Source organism: Solanum tuberosum, unplaced genomic scaffold (genome assembly GCF_000226075.1).
Source record: "Solanum tuberosum cultivar DM 1-3 516 R44 unplaced genomic scaffold, SolTub_3.0 scf00085, whole genome shotgun sequence".
NCBI classification, from domain to species: domain Eukaryota; kingdom Viridiplantae; phylum Streptophyta; class Magnoliopsida; order Solanales; family Solanaceae; genus Solanum; species Solanum tuberosum.
In genome coordinates, this window is record NW_006239014.1 from 1,714,889 (window position 1) to 1,739,508 (window position 24,620).

The 24,620-nt window shown below is 33.9% G+C and overlaps 5 protein-coding genes across 6 annotated transcripts; 4 read left to right on the forward strand and 1 right to left on the reverse strand.

The window, feature by feature from the left end:
* Positions 1-1,956: 1,956 nt before the first annotated feature.
* LOC102594208 (UPF0261 protein BPP1817) lies at positions 1,957-10,217 on the forward strand. The gene is made up of 9 exons (XM_006346907.2): positions 1,957-2,313; positions 2,846-3,499; positions 4,622-4,828; positions 5,205-5,420; positions 5,519-5,738; positions 6,358-6,605; positions 7,744-7,922; positions 8,033-8,286; positions 9,733-10,217. Exons 1-9 carry the CDS (start codon positions 2,179-2,181, stop codon positions 9,882-9,884), a joined length of 2,265 nt encoding a protein of 754 aa, XP_006346969.1. The 5' UTR covers positions 1,957-2,178; the 3' UTR covers positions 9,885-10,217.
* Positions 10,218-11,042: 825 nt separating this feature from the next.
* LOC102594543 (protein HYPER-SENSITIVITY-RELATED 4) lies at positions 11,043-13,367 on the forward strand. Its single transcript, XM_006346908.2, has 2 exons — positions 11,043-12,226; positions 12,547-13,367. Exons 1-2 carry the CDS (start codon positions 11,207-11,209, stop codon positions 13,012-13,014), a joined length of 1,488 nt encoding a protein of 495 aa, XP_006346970.1. The 5' UTR covers positions 11,043-11,206; the 3' UTR covers positions 13,015-13,367.
* A 533-nt stretch (positions 13,368-13,900) lies between these two features.
* On the reverse strand, positions 13,901-15,887 carry LOC107060583 (uncharacterized). 2 transcript variants are annotated; one of them, XR_001473427.1, is made up of 3 exons: positions 15,695-15,887; positions 15,530-15,579; positions 13,901-13,972 (listed from the first exon to the last, which is right to left on the reverse strand). XR_001473427.1 is itself a non-coding variant. In XM_015308618.1 (3 exons), exons 1-3 carry the CDS (start codon positions 15,732-15,734, stop codon positions 14,134-14,136), a joined length of 381 nt encoding a protein of 126 aa, XP_015164104.1. In that variant the 5' UTR covers positions 15,735-15,887; the 3' UTR covers positions 14,042-14,133. The 2 variants fall into 2 exon arrangements, 1 of the variants encoding a protein (XP_015164104.1); XM_015308618.1 differs by lacking the exon at positions 13,901-13,972 and adding an exon at positions 14,042-14,424.
* Positions 15,888-17,357: 1,470 nt separating this feature from the next.
* Positions 17,358-22,179, forward strand: LOC102594865 (thioredoxin domain-containing protein PLP3A). Its single transcript, XM_006346909.2, has 9 exons — positions 17,358-17,502; positions 17,598-17,720; positions 19,477-19,551; positions 19,635-19,682; positions 19,785-19,927; positions 20,502-20,574; positions 20,801-20,862; positions 21,416-21,513; positions 21,717-22,179. The coding sequence occupies exons 2-9, from the start codon at positions 17,637-17,639 to the stop codon at positions 21,818-21,820; spliced, it is 687 nt and encodes a 228-aa protein (XP_006346971.1). The 5' UTR covers positions 17,358-17,502; positions 17,598-17,636; the 3' UTR covers positions 21,821-22,179.
* Positions 22,180-22,380: 201 nt separating this feature from the next.
* On the forward strand, positions 22,381-23,321 carry LOC102595204 (bZIP transcription factor 53-like). Its single transcript, XM_006346910.2, has one exon. It carries the CDS (start codon positions 22,798-22,800, stop codon positions 23,194-23,196), a length of 399 nt encoding a protein of 132 aa, XP_006346972.1. The 5' UTR covers positions 22,381-22,797; the 3' UTR covers positions 23,197-23,321.
* The last annotated feature ends 1,299 nt before the right edge of the window (positions 23,322-24,620 follow it).

The following is a 24,620-nucleotide window of genomic DNA, read 5'->3' on the forward strand; positions in this document are numbered from 1 at the left end:
TTCTATTTTTAAAAAAATAAGTGGTATTTTTACCTTTTCATTTTGTTTTAAAATAAATAATGTTTCACATATTAAGGAGGCATTTCCTTATTTAAATAAAAAAGAAATTTCTAAATAGTTATGTATATATTGTTCAATATATTTAGTATAAGTTAGTAAAAATACATCTTACTTTTTAGAAATGAACATAATAACAATAATATACAAGTGAGATTTCACAATTGGAATCTAGAGAAGGTATAGTCAATAGTGTAAGCATATTTAGATTCCGCCATTGGAAGCTAGAGAAGGTAAAGTGTACGCATATTTATCACTATCTCAGAGCTAGAGATTCTATTTCCGAGAAACCCTAACTCTCAATTAAGGAAAAAAAATAATAACAAATTAAATGGTATACCATAATTAAAAACACCCTTTATTTTAAACGGAAAAGGCTAAAAAATACCCCTAAATTATCCGAAATAGCTCACATTTACCCTTAATCTATATTCAGGCTCAAAACTACCATTCCCGTCAAAGTATTGGGTCATACTTACCCTTCTAATTAACATAAGTATGTTAAGTGCCAACGTGGACACCACATGGATGCCACATAAGCGCCAAACATTTCTCACTTCCACGTAGACTAATAAGATCCCAAATTTCTATTTCACCCATTTCCCCTAATTTTCTAACATAAGTATGTTGAGTGCCACGTGGACGCCACATGGACGCCACATAAGTGCCAAACATTTCCCATTTTCACGTAGACTAATAAGATCCCTAATTTCTATTTCACCCATTTCCCCTCATTTCTCTTAAGAAACATTTCACCCATTTCTACTAATTTTCCCCTCATTTCTCCATTTTCCTTAGAAACGATTTCACCCCTCATTTCTCCATTTCCCTTAGGATTAATTAACAATTGTCTAAGTGATGTTTTAAAATATGTACTAATATAAAGTTGAATGTCTAGCTAGATAGGAAAAATTAATTTATGACTATCAAACACCCAAAAAATGATTTTTATCGATCACATTAATTTTCTGCCTTTTTGCATTCACTTATCATAGGATTAGGGAGACCATAGTGAATATGGTATGGAAAATGGAGAAATGAGGGGAAAATTAAGGGGAAATGGGTGAAATGTATCTTAAGAGAAATGAGGGGAAATGGGTGAAATAGAAATTAAGGATCTTATTAGTCTACGTGAAAGTGGGAAATGTTTGACGCTTATATGGTGTCCACGTGACACTTACACTTTGTTTGGATCATTGTTATCCATTGTTTCATAATGTATTGTATTGTATTGTACTTTATTGTATGGTAGATACAATGTTTGACTAGACTGTATTGTTTGTTGTTGCTTAATAACATTTTTATTGTTTGGTTTGACCATATCGTATTGTATTGTAATTTATAAATTTACTAAAATATCCTTAATTATTCTAGGGTAGGAGGTTTGACTAGAATTAAATAATATAAGGTAAAGGGTAAAATAATATTATGAAATATTATGTAAAGATATAATGAAAAAAGAAATTAAGTAACAATGGAAACACACCAAATTGGTTGTTCAAAAAAATGGGGGTTTTCATTGTTACGTAACAACGGAATTTAACAATACAATACAATACATTTTAAGTAACAATCAAAACAAACATTGTAGGTGTAGCAACGATACAATACAATACAATGAGTAACAATGATTCAAACAGAGTGTTAACATACTTCTGTTAACTAGAAGGGTAAGTGTGACCCAATACTTTGATGGAAAGGATAGTTTTGAGCCAAAATATAATTTAAGGGTAAATGTGAGCTATTTCGAATAGTTTAGAGATATTTTTGAGCCTTTTCCGTATTTTAAAATTTGAAATGAATAAGATTCATTTATAGTGGCGAGCTCTCGGATAAAAGTTGGTCATCTTTGTCGCCATTAGCCACACCAAAAAGCAAACTAATCAACCACTTTTTTATTTAATATTGCTCCATCGGAATAAAAGAAAAAAATAATGAAACCTCTTCCCTCGACGGTTGGTGCCGCCTCTCTGTCCAACCGTTGCCGGTGATCTTTCATCGTCGAGATTCCAGAAGCTAACAACTTTCGATTCTTCTCTCCATCCTCACACTGAGATAAACTCTACAGTCCATTTTGGAATCTCAATTGTAACACGAATTGTAGCATTTTGTTTGAGGAAAATGGCAACTGCACAGAGTGATTCTCCTCGAGTTTTCTGTATCGGAACAGCTGATACTAAACTCGACGAGCTTCGTTTCCTCTCCGAGTATGTGAGATCCAGCCTTAACAGCTTCTCCAATAAATCCGCATTCAAGGTTTGTTAAATACTATACATTACCTTTTTCGCTTTCGCTTCTTTGTAAATTGCTGAAAAATCGACTGATGTTTAATTGCGAATTTAATATTGTTCACAATGTAAATTAAAATGTTAGTACGAGACGTTGTAGCTTCTGAACTGCAAAAATAGACGGCGAGAATATATATATGCTGTTTTCAGTTGTTGAAACATTGACGAGAAGGATTTAAGTTGTAAACGTAAAAATAACTTTACAGTTCCGGCAGATACTTGCCGTGTTGTAGGCAGTTACTTGAGAACTATTGATCATGAAGTCAACTAAAAATTGTACTATTTGCAAAAGTATACAGTAAGTTAGATCGTAAGTGGAATACTTTGTTGTAGAACATTTTTTATTCTTTTGACTTGTGTTGCTCGGACTCTTCAAATATGCTGCTAGGTGCTTGTCGGATCCTTATCCTTTGGAGGATGTGTGGCAACAATTTTGGAGAGTCTGAGCAACTTAGCCTTTGATCGATATCAACCTTATTCTTGTACATGGCGATTTATAGGTAGGAGTGACAGTTGTTGATGTCTCAACCAGCCTAAAGGAGACAAATAGTTGTGCTGATTTTGATTTTGTACCGAGGAAGGATGTGCTGTCATGCTATGCACGAGGGGGAGAATCTGTGGTCCAGCTTCCAGATGATAGAGGCCAAGCTATTGCAATCATGAATAAAGCTCTTGAAACTTTCTTACGTAAAGCTAATGGTGAACAGATTCTTGCTGGAGTGATTGGCCTTGGGGGTAGTGGAGGAACATCTCTATTGTCATCTGCCTTCCGATCTCTTCCAATTGGGATCCCAAAAGTTATAATATCTACAGTTGCCAGTGGTCAAACTGAATCTTATATTGGAACATCGGACTTGGTATTGTTTCCTTCAGTTGTAGATATTTGTGGGATTAACAGTGTTAGTAAGGTTGTTCTATCTAATGCGGGTGCGGCATTTGCTGGAATGGTTGTTGGAAGGCTTGAAAGTTCAAAAGAGCATAGTATCACTACTGGAAAGTTTACAATTGGTGTAACTATGTTTGGGGTTACGACTCCTTGTGTTAATGCTGTCAAAGAAAGGTTAGCGAAAGAAGGATATGAGACTTTGGTTTTCCACGCCACGGGTGTCGGGGGCAGGGCAATGGAGGATCTTGTTAGAGGAGGTTTTATTCAGGTAATCGTGTTGCTCTATGACTACAAATGGTTTCAGTGGTATATAAATAGGCAAGGTATTGATATTTCCTATTTTCCCTTATAATGAGCTTTGAAGTCCTAAAATTGAAACTTCTATGGACCAATAAATCCTCTGTTCATAACAATCCTAAAAGTACTAAAATCTCTTTACATTATGTAGTATTTTGTTTCAAGTCCCTGTTTCGTTATTGGGCCATTTGACAACTTATAATGTAAAAATACCATCAGATTTTATCATAACAATTTGTTTTATTTAATTATATAAGTAAGAACAATGATGATACTAATGGTAATAGTAGTGACAAGCTAAGCAATTTTGGTTAGTCATTCTCTTGGACCGTTCATGTATTGCTTTGAATGGCTTAAAACTTCTTTAATAGTTAATTATAACATAGAATTATTTCCCACTTATATATAGTAATTCATATTTACTTTTCTAATTCCATGAGTTTATTCTTCATTTCAAATCCAGAGTATTACATTTTTAACCGTTAAACCAGTGCAAATATGTTTATTTTTTATCTTCATTCCAATTTGTTGTTGTTGTCGTCACCATCTTCGTTATTATGATTATGGTAAACTAATTCATATTTGTTAGCCTTCGCATATTATCTAAATGAGATTGGATAATAAGAATAGATGCTTTCAATATATAAAACTATATAAAATTATGATCCTTATTATTATTCTAACTATTGTTTCGTTACTCTTTAATGGTTATACATCTTATTCATAATCAATTGAGCTAGAGTACACTTGGAATATACTATTATGCTATAGCATTCTGGAACTATAAGGAAATAGTATGAGAAGTAGGATTTAATGGTCTCTAAAACTTTTCCTAGGTTTACAGTCTATTACAAAGGAAATAGGAATCATTTGTATGATGCATTGTCCTGGATGCAAAGCGCGGCCTCATTAGTTCATTGCAATTGATCCTTTAAAACTACTGGTAGAACCATGTAAATTCATTTCTAAGAAGGTAGAGACATGCAGTTTGTTCACTGAAATGGCTTGTCAAACATCTTACTGCTGTCTGAAGTATTACATTATCTCTTTCTGGAAAGCTATTAATATCCATCTGTTACTAAACTTATTTTAGGGTGTGTTGGATATTACGACAACTGAGGTTGCAGATTACGTAGTTGGAGGTGTTATGGCATGTGATAGTTCCCGATTTGATGCAATATTAGAGAAGAAGATTCCTTTGGTTCTGAGTGTGGGAGCATTGGATATGGTGAATTTTGGTCCTAAAACTACCATACCTCCTGAGTTTCAGCAAAGAAAGATTCATGAACATAATGAGCAGGTGATTCATCTTTCAATTTTTCTCCTTGTTTGTCTCTAAGTGAATTCCATAAGATATTGAGCAGTAGTATTATCTAAAAGATAATGTTGGAACACTTACCATTCACAGTTTGACAATTATGTGGTCGTGAAAAGAAGTAGCGTGTTTGATGTCATCTTGCACAACTTAGAACAAGTAGAGATAGCTAGCCATTGGAAAACCATCTCAGGACGTCATGCGTTTGTCATCATAAGGAGATATTTTACCATACTTTTGGAAAATTATTGAATTGTGTCGTGACTGCACAATTAAGCATATGGGTTTCAATTTGATAAACTATCAAATAAGTATTTGAGGTGTGCCTTTTGAGTTAAATTAATGGAATGCTATGTTACAGGTTTCCCTAATGCGTACTACAGTAGGTGAAAATAAGAAATTTGCTGCATTTATAGCAGAAAAGTTGAACAAGGCATCATCAAGCGTATGTGTTTGCTTGCCAGAGAAAGGTGTGTCTGCATTGGATGCACCGGGTAAAGACTTTTATGATCCTGAGGCAACTAGTTGTCTTACACATGAGCTACAGATGCTTCTTGAAAATAATGAACGCTGTCAGGTACCACAATTATTTGTAAGGAAGAGGATGGCAGCTTATGATGTTACATTCCACTGCAAAACTCAACTCAGATAATTGAAATGTTTGTTCACTGATAGGTTAAGGTCTTTCCTTACCATATCAATGATGTGGAGTTTGCAAATGCTTTAGTTGATTCATTCTTGGAAATCTCTCCGAAATCTAGACACGTTGAATGTCAGCCAGCTGAGTCCAAATCTATCCAAGACATTCAGAATGATAATGCTGTTCTTCAGAAATATCCCTCATGCAACGGAAAAAACTTCTCTTGCCTGAATGACTTTCCAAATGCAAAACCAGGTGACGATTCTTCCTAAATATCAAGGCTGATAATTGCCATCCTAATGACATGGCAAATAAGCTTCTAGAAAATTACTGAACAGTTTCCACTATATGATTACTGCTAGTGAATCCAGGTATCTTTTAATTTATTTACCAGTTCCCGCAGTAGTGATGGGCTGGCTGCTCACAATATTTTCTAGGTCTAACACAAAGCTTTCTTCTTATCTTTGCCAAAGCTCATGCACTTCCTATCTTTGACGCCTACGTTGATTTAAGATGATAAGTGAAATAAAAGGCATATATGTAAACCTTAGCTTGCCATAGAAACCAACAAAATGAAAGATGATGAGAGTGCTTTTTAATTTCTTAGCATGAAATATGGTTGATCTTATCTCAAAGATTATCTTTTTACCGATAGGTTACTGGTTTTGGGCTAGCTTGAAATGCCATATGATGGATTCTTGTCCTTCATTGTCATCATAATTATCTTGACTATTGTTTTGAGAATGTCTTGGAAATGGCATATACTGGCTCATCAACAGGGAAATGAATCTAACAGCTTCTCAGTTAATGGTTTTTCTTTTCTTCTTTTAATTTGTATGAAGACTTGATGAGAAACCTAATCTTCCTTGAGCAGAAACTTTGCAGAAAAGAATTGTGATACTGCAGAAATTGAAAGATCAAATAAGTAAGGGCAAGCCTATTATTGGGGCTGGTGCTGGTACAGGTATTTCTGCTAAGTTTGAGGAAGCTGGTGGTGTAGATTTGATTGTCTTGTACAACTCAGGGCGCTTTAGGATGGCAGGAAGGGGATCCTTAGCTGGTCTATTGCCCTTTGCTGATGCAAATGCCATTGTACTTGAGATGGCCAACGAAGTATTGCCTGTAAGTCCTACTTGTTATGTGCTTCTTTAGTTCTTCCGAAAACCTTATAGACTTTTAGGCTCAGCTTCATCTCATTTATTCTTTGATTTTAGCTCGGGTTGGACTTGCACACAACTTTACTGTTCAAGTTAATACAACCTGCTGTCAAGCAAGGTCATGTTCGATTCAAAGGCTTAACAAATTGATAAAGCCCTACTTGACTCAACATGAACAAAGCACTAAGAACTACGAGCAGTTTGAATTTTCTACTGACAAGGAAACAAAGAATGCAGATCACTAAACCAAGACAGCCCTGCTCCATGTACATAAACTAGAAGTAACCTCCAGTTGACATCCATAGTCGGATACATTAAAGCTGATCCATTTCATTTCTTTGATTCTTGTCAGTACCTCTTTCTTGGAGTAGAAATCTCAGTGTTGCCTCAAAAAGATACTCTCAGGAAATCCCAGCCAAATTTGCAGTAAGCTGCGGACACATCACTCCAGTGGTTGGTTAAAGATGAAAACAAATGTAGATAGAATGGCAACCAACTTCAATCCAGCTTGGGCTTTCAACAGCTTCTATAGTGTCAATTTCAATCCTTCCTTAGTCTTAATCCAATTACATAGTTGGACTTCTCACACTTACTGAATTAGATGAGAAGCTACATAGTTGAGATGTCCGATTACATATTAGAAAAATTAGAGGTTTAACTTTGTTGTGTAGAAGAATGACTAAACCCTACAGACCATATACTGGCTGGTCATCCGTAATTGTGAACTTTACTTTCTGCATTTGCCATAGGACAAAAATGCTCACAAGTTCAGGTATGGAACTTAAGTTATTTTCGATTTTCTTCAAAATCTCGAAGGTGGATTACAATATATTTACATAATTTTTCAGCATGTATTATACTTTTTCCGTATGAGTTCTGTTGCAAATAGTAACCATGATTGAGGTTTCTCATTATGTACTTCATAGGGTGGTCCATTATCTTAGAAAGTTTCTGAGTGATGACAAAACTTTTACTGATAGCTCATTGAGATGTTTTGTCCATTTCTTATTTGAAAAGGAAGATTCTGTTTCTTTCTCCTTCCTCAGATATATTCTAACCTTCCAGAATGGTGGCTTAGTTTCTATCGACATTGAAATCTTCAGGTCGTTAAGGAAGTGGCAGTTCTGGCCGGAGTTTGTGCTACTGATCCTTTCCGCAGGATGGATAACTTCCTGAAGCAGTTGGAATCTGTTGGATTCTGTGGGGTGCAAAACTTTCCAACTGTTGGTCTATTTGATGGTAACTTTAGACAAAATTTGGAAGAGACTGGAATGGGTTATGGGTATGTCTACAGTAGATATGTTTTAGTAAGACTAAACTTATATCCTTCTAATTGTAAGAAGACGATTTCTTAAAGACGAACAAGATCATGATATCTTACTTTATATTCAGCTTGGAGGTTGAGATGATTGCAGCAGCTCACAGGATGGGCCTTTTGACAACCCCATATGCTTTCTGCCCAAATGAAGCCGTTGCTATGGCAGAAGCTGGTGCCGACATCATAGTGGCCCATATGGGGCTTACAACATCTGGTTCAATTGGTGCAAAAACAGCTGTCTCATTGGAGGAAAGTGTAACTTGTGTCCAAGCTATTGCAGATGCTACACATAGGATAAATCCTGATGCAATTGTGCTCTGCCATGGAGGTAATCCACAAAACCTAAAGTAACTAGAAAATTGTAAGGCAAAAAAAAACAAAAACAAAATGACTGGGTCAAGTCTTTGTTGTTAATGTAGCCAACTTAAGCAAACTCTCTGCCAAATTCCAGGTTCAGCTAAAATAATTTGACAACTAAGCAGTACTCTGATGGTGCACACTGTACCAAATGAGTTCACTGGCTTCATTAATTTTGTAGTTATTTTTTCTTAATTCCTTGGCGTGTAAAGAATAAGTTAGGTAGATTACTGAAAGCTTAAGCATGTGTGTGAGCTGCTTCTCATAGCACTTGTGCGGATTCTCATATAATGTTATTATTTTCGATGTCCTACCTCAATGTTTATGGGTATAAATCCTAAGGTAGTTGCCTAATTTATATTACACCATTTAGTTAGTGCACTAGTACGAATTATATATGTGGTAATATATATGAACCTAGAGACTCTAACAAAAGAAACATTTTGTCAAGTGGTGAAGATTGATATTCTACTTTCTTGAATGATTCATGTGTGTGTAGCAGTCCACATAGCTTTACCATTGATTCCCCGCAGTTTCTCCATTGTCTCATAAATCATGACCAGGAAAACAAATGCTGGTTGAAACTTTTGGATTTACAGTTGCATTTTTATTGTTTATTTCCCTTAAAATTTGTACATAACATATTTCCTGCGACATATTTTCTGGTTATCTTCCATGATAACTGTGTGAGTAGACATTTGTTTTTTTAGAGGTATGTTGATGTTAAGTTCTTGGTACTCCTTTGAATTTGTGCTTTTCTGGGTCCTGATATGTACATTCAAATTCTTTATGAAACAATGAGAGTGTTTTTATTTGCTTTTTTTTTTTTTGAGATAAGGGTAACTTATGTTTTTATTTGCTTTATTATAACTAGAAAATTGTATGATTCAAACATTTATTTTGCTTTCCCTAGCAAGAGAAAATATTGTTTTATGATGGATGACAATAGATACTTACGGCGTAATTTTCACTCTAAATGAAAGTCCGATCTAATTCAGGCAATGAATGAGGCTGTTCTCTTTTGTTGTATCTTTTTCTCTTTTTTTTAAGTATATCCATGACATTTTTTTTTCTAACATTATATATTTGCTTCTTAAGTAGATAATGGCAGTTACTATCATTTTGTAACCCAGCATTCTTCTTGACATTTAAATATTGTTCAAAAGCAATAATGTTCTTTTTCTGACGGACAATCCACGAAGTCTAATTTGGAACAAAATTTTAAGTTGTCAAACAAATACTTGTAGTTATAATTTTTCATTTATCTGAGTAAGATAACATTGGAGGAAGTTTATTTTCTGCTTGACATGTTTTTTGTATCGTCAATTCTTTAGTGTTTATTATGACGACACGTTCTTTTCTTCTCCTTGTGATTTATTTATGTCGCTAAAGCGAAGAATCTTTGCTCTATTTGCAGGCCCTATATCTTCCCCTGAAGAAGCAGCATATGTACTGAAGAGAACCAGAGGAGTTCATGGATTTTATGGCGCTTCAAGCATGGAAAGACTACCAGTTGAGCAAGCTATAACTGCAACTGTCCAGCAGTACAAGTCTATTTCTATGGAGTGAGATGCAGTGGATTTAGGTTCTTTAAATGTCCGAACCTATATGTATGATCTTCACCTCTTTCTTTATATATTACTCTCGGTCTCTTGACTTTTGAAAGAAATTTATAGTAACCTGAGATTGATGATGCATACAATAGGCCCTTGGGGTCACGCCCTTCCCCGGACCCTTGGCATAGCGGGAGCTTTAGTGCACCAAGCTGCCCCTCTCCCTCTGAGATTAATGATGCAGATCATAAGCATTAGCTCTTTTTTGTTTGAATGTTGTGTTAATATGCCAATGAAGTTTTCTCCAATTATATTTTACACATTCACAAGGGCAAATTATCTTTCTTTATATTCAAGTTCTTATTAATCTTCAGACAAAGGGAAGTACACATGGATGGACAGATAGTTATTCTGATCATGTCCCGGGCTCCTCTGTACTCATCTAGCAACTTGAAACACTACAGCACTGCAGCTGCAGTTGTTATCTGTCCATATGATATCAATTTCAACAAGTTATCCATGATCTTTTTGTCGTCAACCTTTTACATTGGTTGAATGTGACTCCCTCTGCAGCATGGACTGCATGAAGTTTCGTTATGTTCGTTTCCATTGAGTAACGTATAATTATCCTCCCTCTTCCATAATATTTTTTTTTTTCAGTTTTAGTATGTTTTCATGGTAGATGGGAAATTCTCCTACATCGGAGCACCCTTGGCCTTCAGGCTTCAACTACTTACAATTTCTAAGTTTGTCACCGATTTAGTGTTCTGCATGCAGTAGTCAACTCTACCTTCGGGTACCAGATGTAGTGTTGCGGCACTAGGTTCGTGATCATCTAAACCCTATTTCATTCATGTGTACAAAATTCACTTAAGTTGCAACAAATAGTATGTACCTACCCTAATATTAAAACTTAAGTATGTTGAACCAATAGCTATTAAATTATGAATCCATCCGCCTCTTGCTCTACTCTGGTACCTTATCCTGACTTGAAATGGTGGACGGTAGCAGAAACTTCGCTGCAGTTTCTCATTTTTCTTATGTTAAAATGGCGATACTCGAGTTGGCATATTGGAAAACTTCCTTATTAAAATGTGAATGGGGATATGTAGAATCTTCAAAGTCCACCCAGTCTCTCCACGGTTCCAAAAGTCTTCACACGTTTTGTTTTTTTCACATCTTTTTTATTTTTTTATTTTTTATACTATAAATTAACACTTCCCCTTTAGCCATTGCTTACATCCCATCAAACCAGCTTTCCCCCTCCTGCACCCTCAACGTCAATAACAAAATCTTGAATATCCTCAGCCACAGAGTGACACGTTCCTCTTTGGGAACATGTCTTCTTCTGCAGAATCGAAAATGGCACTTGCCAAGATCGTCTTATCTACAGTAGGCTCTGTTGCTGCAACAACCATGGTTGTTCGGACCGTTGCAAATGAGTTGCTGCCGCCAGAATTGTATGATTATCTCTTCTTTGGCCTCAAAAACCTCTTCAGCAGGTTCTCAAATCAGCTAACAATGGTAATTGACGAATTTGATGGCTTGGTCAACAATGAAATCTACGAAGCAGCTGAAATGTACTTGGGTAACAAGTTGTCAACCAACACCAGGCGAGTCAAAATCAGCAAGCCTGAGAAGGAGAAACAATTCAACATAACATTGGAACGGGACGAGGAGGTGACAGATGTTTACAGTGGGCAGAAATTCCAGTGGATTTGGCTTAGCAAAAAAGTAGAATCTAGAGACTTTTATAATCCTAGAAGCATGAATTCCACTTTAAGATCTGAGGTCAGATCCTTTGAGCTCACATTTCACAAGAAAAACAAGGACCTTGTCCTTAATTCATACTTGCCTTACATCATAGAAGAAGCAAAACTGAAAAAACTTGAGAACAGGGCAATCAAGATTCACACTGTGGATTACCAAAGCATTTATAATTTACATGATATATGGGAGGCGATTAATCTTGATCACCCGGCAACCTTTGAGACTCTGGCAATGGACTCAGAGCTGAAAGACAAAATTGTAAAGGATTTAGACAGATTTGTGAAGAGAAAAGATTATTATAGGAAAGTAGGCAAAGCGTGGAAAAGAGGGTACTTGATGTATGGCCCTCCAGGGACAGGAAAATCCAGTTTGGTCGCCGCCATGGCTAATTATTTGAACTTTGATATATATGATTTGGAGTTGACTGAGGTGGTGAGAAACTCTGATTTAAGACGGCTGCTTGTGGCCACGGCTAACAAGTCCATCTTGGTGGTCGAAGACATTGACTGTACCATTGATTTGCAAAATAATTTGGCTAATCGAACTAATGATTCTCCTCCAGATGGTTCTAATCAACAAGAAACCAAGGTAAGTCCCTTTGATTTTAGCTTGTTTTTCCTTGTCTTACTTTAAAAGCATTTCGCTTCCAGCATATTAAGCTTTGAGGAAACTTGATGACAGATTTGATTTTTCAGATAGTCACTCAACTACTAGCTATTATCTCATAAAATCACTTTTTTCATTGAAGAAAATAGGAATCAAGAAGAAAAATGACTTTCTGAGATAATAACTATTAGTTGAATGTTCATACGAGAAATATTGATTAGGTAGTTGTAGACATAATAAAACAAGTGTACTGCAAGAAATAGAATGAAGAATGTCTGTTTTCTGTTTTTTTACCATTGTAGGTGACATTATCTGGTTTATTGAATTTCATCGATGGATTATGGTCGAGCTGTGGTGACGAAAGGATCATAATTTTCACAACAAATCACGTAGAAAAGCTTGACCCTGCATTGTTAAGGCCCGGGAGGATGGACATGCACATTCATTTGTCATATTGTACTCCCAGTGGCTTCAGACTTCTTGCTGCTAATTACCTGGACACTAGAGAGCACAAATTGTTCAAACAAATTGAAGAGCTCATAGAAACTGCGATGGTGACGCCAGCCGAAGTGGCTGAGCAGCTGTTGAAGGAAGATGAGGTTGATGTTTCACTTAATGGCTTAATTAGTTTTCTACACGTTAAGATTAAGGAAAAGGAAGAAGCCAAGTCTAAGAAAGTAGAGGCAACAGAATTGGAGACAAATGAGAAGAAGGAAAGTGATGAAAAAGGAATTGAACAAAACTTACAAGAAAAAAAGATTACTAAATGAGAAGTTAAAGCCACAAAGAGAGTTGGCTCTACCTAACATGTCAATATTTGGATAATACGTAACAAGATTTTGTTCGATTCACTATTCGTACCAACTTATATGGAAACGAGCTATAATACTATACTGTCTTTGACTAGGGAATCACTCAATTTATATTGTGTTTTGGCGCTCGTCAGTTAGCCTAACTTCTCACTCCCCCTCACCCAAGTGTGCATTCCTATTCGATTAACATTACAATTTAATAACAAATTTTAATAACACTTAGATAAGCAACAACAAAAAAATACAATTCTAAATGCAGGTTTCTGGTTTTCTTAGTTGTAACCTTTCATTTAGAAGTCAATTTTTAATTAGATTAGTTGTTTTCACCATTATATATTATAGGAAAAACTACATAATTAGACACATTTCACTACCATATATATTATTATTACCTATACTTTCAAAATATTATATATCTTACCACTAATTAAGAGTTTCATACGTATCTTACACTTAGATATATGTATTTTTGCTACCAGATACACAAAAATAGGGATAGAGGCAAGCGAGATTGGGGAGGGAGGCGAGCGAGACTTTCTATGTGAATCACACTAGATACATGTATTCGTATGTATCTAGAGCAATTCACATATGAGATACCAATTACATGAGAGAGTGGCGAGCGAGATTTTCTATATATCTCAGATACATACGAATCCACTTTGATACAATATATGTAAAACAAATTACACCTAAAATTGACCTCATGTATCTGAAATACATGTATTTGAACGTATCTGGAAACACCAAAATTTAGTAAGATACGTAATATTGCAACGTAGTGTATATCTAAGTAATTAGATCCTAAATTAGTGAGGTTTTTATTTAACTTTGGGCAAAGATCATTTCTATTGATTAATGAAGTCTATGGTTGTGCATCACCATGTCGATTCTCTCATAACATGAAATAAGAAAACTGACATTTTGAAAAATAAAAATTAGTAAACAATAGATAAAATCATCAAAATAAAAATCTTCTGTCACATAATAATCAAAAACAAAAAAAAGTAAAAGGATGTCTTGATTATATGTAATCAATCACACACTAAATAAGTAATTTTGGAGAGATCACACTTTCTAAATAAGTAATTGCTTGTTGAATGGCACGATGCAGCCTAATCCAAATGGTACTTTGGATGTCCTAAGTGGATGGTGTTCGTAGCTGAGTAGCAGTTCACCATTGTCAAACATATGTAGCGGTCTTTTTAAAGTCATACATGTCTCTTGTATAGTATACAATTGAATCCAAGATTCCTCGATATAATACTCCTTCATTACCCATAACTTACAAGTAGTCTCCTCGGAAAAAATATGAGCATAATAAAAGCAAAGCATTTCTCTTAATACTGCAACTCCATATTTGCAAATCTGATCATCAAACATTTTTCTCATTGCGTATCTTTCCGCACACCTCATTTGAAATACTAAGCGAAACTACACAAGGTTTATTGTGGAAACCGACCCAATGAAATGCTCCATATATAAATGCAAAAGGATCATGAGTAATTCTATACATAGGAAGTGAGTCAATTCTATTATATAATATATTTCTCCAACAACCACTTTTTAGTGTTAGAATTTCCATGTAAGCACGGTGAAACTTAAGGATCTTGTAGTCATCATTAGTTGTGTCATATCCCAATCCGAAAGTAGGCAACCCTTTTTTAGTTTTTGAATATGGAAGTTCTATTGATTCTCTCGTGGAAGGGTTCAAAGCAAAAGATATCCATCAATTAAGAGAAGAACCAACCCATTGCAAGAACAACACACTTTGAACACTTTTTTTATGAGCACTTTTTTGTACCTTGATGGTTCTGGTTTCCAGGACAAACAAGTTCTTCTACGTCCTCAACTAGTTGAGCCGATTAAAAAGGAGTACAACTAGTATGAGATTTATTTGTATCATTGTAACACCCAGAGGCGAACCCAAAATATGAAGTTACCGCACAAGGGATTAACCGTTGAGAGAAGGCTGATTTTTAAAGGCAAAAAAAATGACAACACTCTCAGAGATTCAAACTCAAGACATTGAGCTCTAATGTTCAGCCTCTGACCAACCACACCAAGATCATTTTTGCTTATTTAGGTGCACATTTAAATATATTATCTTTTTATAGACTATCTATATATATATATATATATATATACAAAAAAATTAAAAGTTATCGGGTGCACGTGCAACATCACGGATGCATGTGGGTCCGCCGCTGGTAGCACCATTGGCCAAGAAGAATCTTTTTGAAATTCATCGCATGTCTTTGATTTTTCATCTTAAAGTAAGGTTCACAGATTATTGTCTTCCATAATTTTGAAACACATTTAAATCGCAGAATAGACCGTACAGATATAATAATTTCATCTTGGAAGTGCATTGTCATGGCCTAGATAAGACAAGGGTTTGAGATGTAAACTCTTTCAATCTAACAACAAAACCCGATCAAATTAAGCGCAAGTGAAATCAAAGCAAACTTACCTGATGATGATCATCATCCATCAGCTTTCTTTTCTTTGTCTGACTTTCCTCTGCAAATTCAAAATTGTGTTTACGCCCAATTTTGAACCATAGATAAAAGAAGGGGCTCTAATACTGGTATCGGACACGGAATGGAAAATCAAAAAAATAGATAAAAACATCTACCTTTGCAGATTTGAACATACTTCTTCTTTCTCTGTGGCATCGTTGGAGCTTCGAGATTCGGGCTGCTAATTTAATAAAGCTCCACAGTTAACTTAGTAGCCTTCACTTTCAAGGCCAAAATTGTGAGTGAACAAAAAGATGGGAACTCTATATATTATGGGGAAAATTTTCTGGTGGAGACACAAAAAAGTAGTGTAATCTACCTATAATAACAAATTAACAATGATATTTAGTTTATAAAAAATATCCCCTTTTTTTATGGGATAAGCCACATAGCCCTTATATTATGATCAAAATTTTAATTAAACTAAAGTTTTATTACTACGAACTCATTTTTTTATATAATTTTGTATATTTTTTTGGCTTACGTGGCATCCAAATATTTCTCACGCAAATCAACTACGTGGAGTCATGGAGTGTGCCACGTAAATCAAAAGGCATACAAAATTACAAAAAAATGAATTCGAAGTAATAAGACCTTAGTTTAGTTAAGATGTGTCTGAAATTTTGATCATAATCTAGGGAGGTACTTGTGTCTTATTTTATTTTTTTATACCAAAATTGTCGGAATAATGGAATGCATTGGGTCCTCCAGCTATTTAATCCCTAAATCAAAGCAAAATTTTTTTAGAGAAAATGTTGCAAATAGTCCCTTGTCTAGAGTTTTAAGTATTTCAAAATTTGTCATGTTTGATTATTTTAATATATATTTATTGATTTAAGTATTTAAAAATTTATTAGATTTAGTCTCTTTCTATTTTTATACAATATCTTCGACTAATATTAGTGAAATCCATGCCTCTATGAAATTGTTATTTTTAATTAGTTTTCTCTTTCCGCTACTTTTTCTTCAAATTACTCTTTTAAAAGAAATTCTAAACTCAACAATCCAAAATAAAATTCAAAAAGAAAGAAGACATAAGTTCTAATTTTATTCAATGAAGAATAAAACGAAGCATATTCTTGATGCTAATGACTTGAATATGATATCTTCCCTTCTCTAGCATAATAGTGCATTTCATAACAAGTCGTCATATAATTCGTTTTTCCTATTAAATAGAAGTATTTCTACATACAATACAAGTTTAAAAGAGTAATTATAACTGAAAAAAGATTATGCTCTCCATCTATGTATTTTGTCAAACACATTTACATTAAAAAAAAAAGAAGAAGAAAGAAATAGTATAAATTTAACTAAAAAATAAATAACAACAACACTCGATTAATTTTTATATATATATATTCCTTTTTTGAATTATATAATTAATATTTTTTTTATTAAAAAAGGTGGGAATTCAACATACATGTAAAATAAAGTTACTTTTTAATTTATGTTTCCATAGCATTGGTTAAAAAATTGTAATAATTATTGTCTTTGTCTTAATTTATGTGACGCATTTGATTTATTTTTTAGAATGAAACAATTTAAGTTTGATAAAAAATTTGCTCATATAATCTTCAAAGTTTATAAAATGAAATTTATATATTTATAGGTTACGTAAAAAATATTTACTATGAGTCACAAGAGTTAACAATTCAAAATATTTGAATAATATATAAAAAATTTAGGATTAAGAATAGAGTTATTTGAATTTTAAAATATTGTATTGACACATAGAGAGTATTTAATTTAGTTTTAAAAATTCCTAATCAAATCTTTTTCAACCCCATTAAAAAAAAGTTCAATCTTTACCTCATCAATAGTTCAAATCTTTACACTTTTCCCCATCCTCTTCTCCTGTATTTCTCTGTTAATCTTCCTCCAACAATCCCAGATTCGTTCAATCTGAAATCCGCGCCTTTCACAGGTTTTTCACTACAGAAAACGTCGATCCACTGATTTCAATTGCTATTTTTCTGTTTTGTATTCACATTTTTTTTTGTCTGTTTTGATTGAATTTAGGTTACATTAAATTCTACTGAAAGTGGAAAAGGAGAAGGGATGGATCCAGATTCAGTTAAATCGACTCTCTCTAATTTGGCATTTGGAAATGTAATGGCAGCTGCTGCTCGTGATTACCAGAAGGTATTACTTCTTTTCTCATTTGAATCTCTCTTATTTTCTTTCTGTTATTGCTCCATGCCATGATTTTTTTTTCACTTTTTCATGGAGTTGAACTCTGAGGCCATAAAATTGCGGAATTCAACTTGAAGTTGAACAACAGAATTTTCAAGAATTTGAAAAACAACAAATCATGCTAAACACTTGCAATTTTCAAATATCATTATTTTTTCTCTTTGAAAATAAAACCGTACTTTTTTTCAAATTTCACAATGAAATATGGTCAAATGCCTAATATACTGGTAGGTGGATGACAACACATAAATACTATAATTATAATGAATTTGGATACTATATGGACCTGAATACAGTACAATAGATACATAGAATTCATATAGTTGATCCCAACTTATTTGGGATCGATGCAGAGTTGATTCATTGAATTTCTCCATGTCTGCTGTTTCTGTTGTTCAGTTCGTATTTTGTTTCAACTTATGTAAATGGTGGTAAAAGAATATCTTTTGCTGGTCCATCATATAGTTTTGGAGGGCTTGGATCAGGTTCATAAAGTCTTTCAGAGTTCAATACAGAGTGTTTGTACAATAAATCATTATGGGGGTTTTTTGTTGTTGGGAACATGAAGTCGATGGAGTCTTGCTTAAGGTGTTACAGTAATCTTTTTCACATGTAGACGAAGGAACATTTTGCAGAGTACAGTTTGGATTTTAACTTGTAGGAATAGAGTAAAGTTTAGAATTGTAAGTGTCCATTAGAGCAGAATGGATATAAATGATTCATATAGCCACCTCTACTAGTTTGTAATTGAGGCATAGTTTTTATTGTTGTAAAGTTTGGATTTTTTGGTATTCATATAAGACAGGTGAAGTTGTATGTAGTTAAAAGATACAATGAATTCTTAAAATTCTATACTATGTGTTTTCCCTACATTTTTCTTTTTCTTTTTCTGATTATAATCATAGCTATCTAAGCATTGAAATCAATTCTCTCTGAAGTCAAAAATATGTTATAAATGCAAAAAATAATGCAGATGTTTGTGATGGAGCTTTTAGTAATTTTATTATTGTGTAGCCAAATCCACATGCACCATTTTTCTATGAGACTAAGATAATTTCTTTTCAACAGAATATGAAAAGAGGTTTCACTATTTCAAAAAAGGAAAATATGGAAGGTTCACTTACTAAATTGTCAAAATCAGTAATCTTTACATCCTTCTTAGGTTATTCCTACAATTATTAGAGATTGGAATCTCTTTACATTCATGGCATGATAATGTGGAGTATACATTTCTGTGTATCAAGCTTATCTTCTTTACTTGCCATTGGACATGGAGCTGCCATTTATTTTCTGGTTGGATTAATGATGCCTACTGTCTCAGGATAAACTCATACTTAGATGAGAAATATCGAGAATGATTACTATGTTTATCTGTTTTTTTTTTATATCTATACTCCAAATAGCAACCGTTTAAGATCACTATTCTTGATAAGCTAAGATGGTTTGGCGAGTCATTCAGACATGACCAGCTATGTTGGATGAAAGTTTGGTTATACTCCAGTAGTTTAAGAAAAAGACCTATCAGTTACGGGGTGTTTTTCAACATTTCAGGGGAGTTAAACCTTTGACGCTACTTTCTATTCCTTTGGGATAACTTATTATTTGAGATTGATTGATAGATCATTGTAATATACCTCAAAAGGTCCAGCAGTTTTAGTTAACAGTTTTTAACTACAAATCATTTGTATTCAATTTCTCCCTTTAGGAAGTGCTGGCTCAAGAGAAGGTGCAAGCATCATCTTCTGTTAATCAAGACATAGATCTTGATGAACTAATGGATGTAAGTTTGCATACCCTTCAATGTTTCTCCTTCTAGGCACATAATTTGTATGCCTGTTCACTTGCTCATTGTGCTTTTAACAGGATCCTGAGCTGGAAAAGTTGCATGCAGATAGGATTGCCGCTCTCAAGGTCTGTTATTTTGTCTTGCCTGCAGGCCAACGTAGTTAGTTATATCTGGAGGCAAAGTACCTGATTGTTAGACAATTGGTTTCTTTGAACTCTCTTCTGCAGAAAGAAGCAGAGAAGCGACAATCTTTAAAAAGGCAAGGGCATGGAGAATATAGAGAGATTACTGAAGGAGATTTCTTGGGCGAAGTTACTGGTAGTGAGAAAGTGATTTGTCACTTCTATCATCGAGAGTTCTACCGATGCAAGTAAGGACTTACTTCATGTTTCAAAGTTCACTGTCCTTCTCCCAGACAAAAGTAAAAGACATAAATTCCAGTTCTTTCTCAATTGCAGTTAATAAGAGGAAAGTTCTTTCTCAATCGTAGTTCCTATTATTCTCTGATGTTATCTGTGTTTGAGAAAGAGAGGGAGAGGGAGAGAGAGAGAAAGAGAGAGATTTGTATAATTTCCCAGTTTGAAAAATTCTGGTATTTCACATACTGCAAATTTGTAGTTTGAGTTGCTTTGGAGTCGGTAGCGCGCACTTCAGTCTTCCAACTTGTAATCTGATGCAACAAGCTTGACACTATTCATTAATATCGTTGCTAAATTTGCATCTTGAAGGTACCACTTGTGACTGCTTTACCAAGATTAACTAGCCATCCAATTTTTTATTGGACGAGTTGTGATAATTCTCTTGCTTGTCTTTGTATTTTGATGCATTGACGCCTCAACATATATTAATCTAGCTATAAATACTTAGAAATGGAAAAAAAAATAGAATTGTACATATCCACTTGCATGCATACACAAGCATAATGGTCTTTGTTGCTTTTTCAGGATCATGGATAAGCATTTGAAGTCTCTTGCACCAATACATGTTGATACAAAGTTCTTAAAGTTAGATGCTGAGGTCTGTTTTGCTTGAGTTCTTGGACAATTCTTTATCAGATTATACAGTAGAAATAGTCCTGAAATTTTGTGAAGTATCTGCGCCCACCTATGCGTGGAAGTTAACATAGAAAAACTAAAAAAACAAAAAAGTCACATAGACTGGCTCTATAACTTTTGGAGGACTGTGCAGATTGGATCTCATTTTCGTGCTAATAACTCATTTTTATTGTATAACCTAATGGCAGAATGCTCCCTTTTTTGTTACAAAGCTGGGAATTAAAACTCTACCATGCATCATCTTTTTCAGGTTAGTGCATCTGCTTTGCACTGCGTTATTAATTCTCCTATAATATGTCCATGTTTGGGTGGTTCTCTGGTTGTTTTCAAGGCCAAATCAAGAAGATTAAATTAGCTTGTTTCTTCAAGCAATAAGATTGAACCTAAATTGTCCTAATTTATTTGTCTCAACAATATAGATCAAATGATCTGTTAAAACAGGCCCACACACAGGGAAAGTGAAATATCAGTCCGTCATTGTTGTAAGGGAGCTAGCGTGGATTTTCTGAACTTGGTTTCTGCTTGTTTTCTTTTTTTCTTCCAATTTTACTGTGAGTTAGAGGGGGGAGCTACCATGATCTTCACAAACATATACTCCATATAGTTACATGAGGACCTAATGATAACTGCCTGAACAAAACTGTGGTAAAGGGAAGGGAGCAGTCTTATTTATGATTCCAGACCTATTCTTCCAAAATTCGTACACATGCATGTGAATATTAGAATCAATGCATCCGTAGGGGGTTTGGTTAGTTATACTAGTTCTTTCCCAAATCTACACTTAACAGAATTTTGCTCTTCAGGAATGGAATAGCTTCAGATAGGCTGGTTGGTTTTCAAGATTTGGGAGGAAAAGATGACTTCAGCACAAAGGCTCTGGAGGGTTTTCTGTTAAAGAAAGGTAATGCTTTTTAATTGGATGCATGATCGCTGATAGGCCAATGTATTATCTGTCAATTGATCCGTATTAAATATTGGCGGGTTGGATTTTGTTATCCATTGTTATCCAACCTATTTTTTATACCGATATCCTGCCTGCCCATGTGCCAGCACTGAATTTCTTATACATAGCTTATGGCAATCACTAAACCATCTCTGGTGCAGGAATAATCAAAGAGAACAAGAAAGAAGAAGAGGATGATGATTCATATGATGATAGAAATAGATCAGTGAGATCGTCAATCAATCCTGATTCTGATTCAGACTGATGAGCAATCAGGGGTCATTGGTTTCTTCTAATCAAACGAGTAATCATCGACATCTTCCATTTGCTGAATCTCACAGATCTTGGGATACCTCACATTAACTAATACAATGTCTTTGCATTGTTGAGATGATAACTGCAAAAGATTGAATATTCTGCTTGAAATAGTATGTTTAACATTTCTATCTATTGCTTCTTAGTCCAGTTTTACAGAGAGAAGAAAACGAATTGTATTATTGCAAAGTGGTCTGAATTCTTTCCATTTCTCCCAACGGGCTCTTGAAAATATGTAGTTGTATCCGAATTCTATTATTGTAAGTTTTTGAGAAAATGAACGAAGAGACGTGGTAGCTTTGCACTTTTCACCTTTCTAAAAAGGTCTGATATTATCACAAGTTTAGTGCAAGGAGCTGTCTATCATAAGAATAAGTGCTGTGTATGTAAGTGCATTATCTCATTTTTTGTAATTTTCATATCCAACCCTATCTTTTAAAAAGCTTTACGTAATTTGCTTTTAGATGCTTCACTTTAAATATTATTTATTCAAAATTGAGTGTCTATAAATAAATGTCCAGAATTATACACAAAACCTCTCCCTTCTCTTTTTCATCTTATAGACTGTGAAACTCTGCTTTCCTTTCTATTCCTCTAAAATTTGATGCATAAACTAAAGTTTTAATTAGCCTTGTGTCTCTTTCTCTGTGTGGATGCATAGCTGTAGCCTGTATGTGGTTGTTGATGCATTATGTCTTCAGTAATCAGTGAAGTTCTTCTGTCTGGTTTTATCGTAAACTCAACTCTTCATCGACGTACTCACTTGGTTCAATCCTTCTCTGTAGTCTTCCTTTACTGGTTCTATGTGTTTTCATGAACATAAATTAAACTTCCTTATTAAGTTCTTCAGCTTTTATTAGTATCTTTTTCCCTATATGCTCTGTTTCTTCAAATGAGTTTCGAATACTGAGTGATATATAGAAAGTTATGGCTTCTTCAAATGGAACTTCCCCAGGGTTATTAAGGAAGAAGTATGGTACTGAAGATGAAAGAAAACGTAAAAGAATGATATCGAACAGGGAATCAGCAAGAAGATCAAGAATGAAGAAACACAAGTATTTGGATGTGTTATTGGCTCAAATGAATCTACTCAAGGAGGAAAATAATCAAATTGTGATTAACATAAATATGGTTAATCAGCTTTACTTGAACATGGAAGCACAGAACTCTGTTCTCAAAGCTCAGATGGTTGAGTTAAGTCACAGGCTGCAGAGTGCTGAGGAGATCATTAACTGCAATAATGTTAATGCTGGAGATGATTTCTTGAAAACTTGGGATTTTCTTCCATGGGAATCAGAGCGGATAATAACAACATACCCAGTGTAATTTCATAAGTGAGGTCTGAGGAGAATGACGTGTATATAGACCTTACCTTACCTTGAAAGGGAGTGAGATTGTTTTCGATAAATCTTTCATTTATGTATGATGAACAAATCATTTCTTTTTCCGTACTTGGGTTTTGCTTGCGCAATATTTTACTATAGTGGCCTTTGACAAATTAGAGATCAATATAACTAATCGGATGTGCATAAATTAAAGTATATCATGCTTGAATTATTGGCAAAAATAGTTTTAAATATGATCGAGATATTAATACGAAACAAACTAGACCTGACCTACGACTAAAAGAAACACTAGATAATAATTTCAAACTTCACTGGTCATTCATGTTATCATGAACAAATGAACTTTCACTGTTTTACCCTTCTAGCTTACTATATTTTTCTTCATCTTGTTCATTATATTTTAAATAAATTTTTATTTTATTTGTTAAAAAAAAAAAAAAAGGTAATTTTCTATTTTATACAGTTGTCAAGTATAAAGAAAGGGCAATTTTCAAATGTTGTGATACTATATATGATGTATGCTCACGAAAATAATTGTAGTAGATGATATCAACTTAGAGCTATTATTCCATCATATTATTGCGATATCTCACATTGGAATAGTTTTAGTGGTCCCTTTCCTATCCATTTGTCATAGTTTAGTTTATCAGTTTATTAATTAAAATTTAATCAGTCCAAATTCAACTCCTTATTATACTATACTAATCAATCAAGTTTTCAACTAAATATAGATAGATATGTCTATTAATTATTAAATAAAATAAAGGAGACTGATTACTTATCACTTATCACCTTCAATAGAATGTATGGTCGATGATCTAGTAACATTAGTATGTACATAAATTTCAACTTTTCAAGTGACTTAATTTAAAATGTTGTCATATATTTCATAGCAAGTCGTTATACTTTTGTACTAGTCCGTAGCATTTTCTAACATGCTATACAATAATAGTATAATTTAAATATTTGTTAGCACTTAACTTATGGACTTAAAAGTCATAAATAAAGGGAATTAAATAGAGGAACTTAGGCCTCATTTGTTTTCATTAAAATTAAGACATTTGAATCTGAATACATGTCTGAATATTAAGATTGCATTAAGAGCTAGGTGTCTAGATCTAAATACATATCTGAATATTAAGATGTGGTCCAAATCTGAACACTGAATGATTATTGTTTGTTTTCAATATCTGAATGTGCATATGAAATCAAACATTATATTAATAAAATGTTATAAAAAATTCATTTCAACAAAAAATATTACTTTTTGATTAAAAAAAAATCATAATCATCAAGCATAATATAAAAAAAAAATCACGAATAAAAAATATTTTATAGGCACAATATAATATCAAAAAGTTCAATAAGTATGATAGATACTAGTCGAAAAATAATATATAAGAT